Below are 2894 nucleotides of genomic sequence, written 5' to 3'. Positions count from 1 at the left end.
GTCAAGATGGCCGAGCGGTCTAAGGCGCCAGTTTCAGGTACTGGTCCGAAAGGGCGTGGGTTCAAATCCCACTCTTGACATGTTTTAGTTTATTTTTTTATTTCACTGTTTGAGTTCTTATCAAATTGTCTTCTTATTCTCTTCTTACTTGTCTTACAACACTGACACTCGTTCTTCCCTCTCATTTCTCTCTATGATTTCCAATCTTGTGCTTCATCTTCATTCTTCATCATTTTCCTAATAAACAGCCTTGTGTTAAAAAAATACTAGTAATAAATTAGATATATCTATCTGTAGTTACAAACCAGCTATTTTAGGTATGATGTTTGATGGAGTGGTATATGTGTTTCGATTTCCCAACACACACAACCACTCTTTTCATTCATCACCTTCCAAATAATTACTACTTATTTCTGTTCTCTTAAAAAGGATGTAAATACATCTAGGATTTAGTAAGTGTTCAAATTAACACAACATGGTACAGCTTTATATGTCCGCAATAAACTTGAAACAAACATGGTACCAAAAAGAATTAGCACATACATCTACAAAGTCATATGCAGTAGATTTTTAATTAAATGGATGCAATAAACTTGAAACAAACATGGTACCAAAAAGAATTAGCACATACATCTACAAAGTCATATGCAGTAGATTTTTAATTAAATGGATGCAATAAACTTGAAACAAACATGGTACCAAAAAGAATTAGCACATACATCTACAAAGTCATATGCAGTAGATTTTTAATTAAATGGATAAAACTCTCGAAGCACAATGTCAAGTCAAATCAAATGAGATAAAGATCACTATATAGATAAGATAAAGCAAAATATGCGCGAATAAAGTTACTACTCCATGATAGTGAACCTACGATATCAAATTATTTAGAATAATAATCTCTTTCTGGCCTGAACAAGCAGCAGTACTATACTCTCTAAAAGGACCTAAAATTCAGAAAAAAACAAATGCCTCAATTAGATTAATATAACCACTTTTTGCCGCCTGATTTCAGACAAACCAAGTAATATTAATTCTTCATTTGATAATAGCTATAATTATGAAAAAAGTTAATGCATGGACCGATTTAGATAAACCATAAATCCCCCATAAATTTGATCAATGCTACTCATAGTGGTAATAGATAAGCAAAACAAAGATTAGTGAAGCAAGGTAAGAATCTACTCCTAATTAATAAGCAGAATTAGAAATTAAACTAACAAATTGCAACCGAAATCCGATTTATCTATTCTCAACTATCTAAAACCTCTTTGCTGTCAGCGGCGCAACTCATTCCGCCGCCGTTATTGGCATCTTTCTTAGCGAGAGTGTTCTTGTTGTTGTGCATCCACACTCTGAAAACCCCCTTCTCCAATCCAGCTTCGCCGCAGAATTCGCCGATCAAATCTTCATCCTTCTTCTGCATTTTCCACCCCAATCGCTCCGCGAATTCCAGCATTTTCTCCTTCTGATTCCGCGTAAACCTCGTGCGGAACCTCTTCCGGCCGCCGGAGCTCATCGCCGGCGGCGAAGCGGCGCTGACAAGAGCGCCACCGCTGAGCGCCAGCATGTGCGCCGGCGCCGATGGGTAGTACGAGGAGGAGATCGGCGGCGGCGACGGCGAATTATCCGGGCTGGCGCTGCTCAGGCGCGGCGGGGAGGGGCGGTGGCGGTGGATTGGGCGGTACTCGAGCGCCGGCAGGGCGGCGGAGGCCGGGGGCTCCTCGCGGCGGTGGAAATTGCGGTGGCAGGCGCAGGCGGCGCATTTTAGCGAGGCGGGATCGGCGGGGTTGGAGAGCGGGGAGGGCATGAACTCGCCGCAGCCGTCGACGGCGTGGCCGCCGACGCCGGCAGCGTGATTCTTCAGGCACTCCTTGTACGCCACCACCACGGGGTGCCCGAGGTGGAGGCGCTTGCAGGGAGGCGGGGCGGGTTGGAACCGGGTCAGATTTTCGGGTTCAGCATCGGGGGTTTTGACCGCCGAATTGCTTAGCTCCATTGCACCTCAAACTACAACTACTACTATCACACTCATTTAATTTTAAACTTAAAGGATGAGGGTTTTTTTAATTTAATTTTCCCTTTTTTTATTCCTTTTGTTTTGTGAAGTTATTTTTAAGAGATTGGGATTAGAAATGGGGTTAGGGTTTGAGGAGAGAGAAAACATGAATGATGATGATGCAAATCTTGATTTGGTGGAGATGCGTGTTGATCACTTATTTTTTTTGTTTCTCTTTTAACCATAGTTAATTTTATGTCATGTGAGTCTTTATTTTCTGTTTGGGTTTAATATGATCTATTTTCATGTAAATTCTAACCATAGTTCACTGTCTAATTTATCGCACATAACGTAATAGGAAATGTGGTCATTTTGGATTTTAGTGATCTTTTTGGGATTTTACAGCACATATTGAATTCAATAATTTATGCCTGTGGGATACAGTGTGTATAGTACCTGGTAATAGAGCCCACTAGGTAAAAGTCATTTCCCTGATTTTTTTCTTTTATGTAAATATTTTGTAGAAATTGAACTGTTAAATAAAACAAAAAAACAATGACTGTGTAATTAGCATTCAAATTACTAGTAAAAGTATCAATTTACATTTTGTGGAATTGTTAGTCGTGCTTCAAATCGTAATAATTGGTTCCCCTAAAATTCAAATAGCAAGAGCATTCACACCCGTGCTCTTGAGAGGACCTACTTTTATTAATTTTTTACTTCATATTCTTCCCCAAGAGCACAACACCCACATTCATGATCTTCTACAAGGACATGCTCAAGGGTTCCACCATTCCATTATTTAATTTAAATACTTCAATTACTAAAAATACATTAAAATATAAAAATTACATGTTTGGAGGATCCGACTTCAAGAGGTGACAACAGAAAATGC

General features: G+C 39.8%; 1 protein-coding gene and 1 non-coding gene across 2 annotated transcripts; one reads left to right on the top strand and one right to left on the bottom strand.

The window, feature by feature from the left end:
• TRNAL-CAG lies at positions 1-80 on the top strand. The gene has a single exon. It is a non-coding gene; the product is annotated as a tRNA-Leu (tRNA).
• A 1012-nt stretch (positions 81-1092) lies between these two features.
• Positions 1093-2250, bottom strand: LOC121743548 (zinc-finger homeodomain protein 9-like). The gene has a single exon (XM_042136874.1). It carries the CDS (start codon positions 1997-1999, stop codon positions 1253-1255), a length of 747 nt encoding a protein of 248 aa, XP_041992808.1. The 5' UTR covers positions 2000-2250; the 3' UTR covers positions 1093-1252.
• Between the last annotated feature and the right edge of the window lie 644 nt (positions 2251-2894).

Source organism: Salvia splendens, chromosome 8 (assembly GCF_004379255.2).
Source record: "Salvia splendens isolate huo1 chromosome 8, SspV2, whole genome shotgun sequence".
NCBI lineage: Eukaryota > Viridiplantae > Streptophyta > Magnoliopsida > Lamiales > Lamiaceae > Salvia > Salvia splendens.
This window is presented reverse-complemented; position numbering and strand designations above follow the sequence as displayed.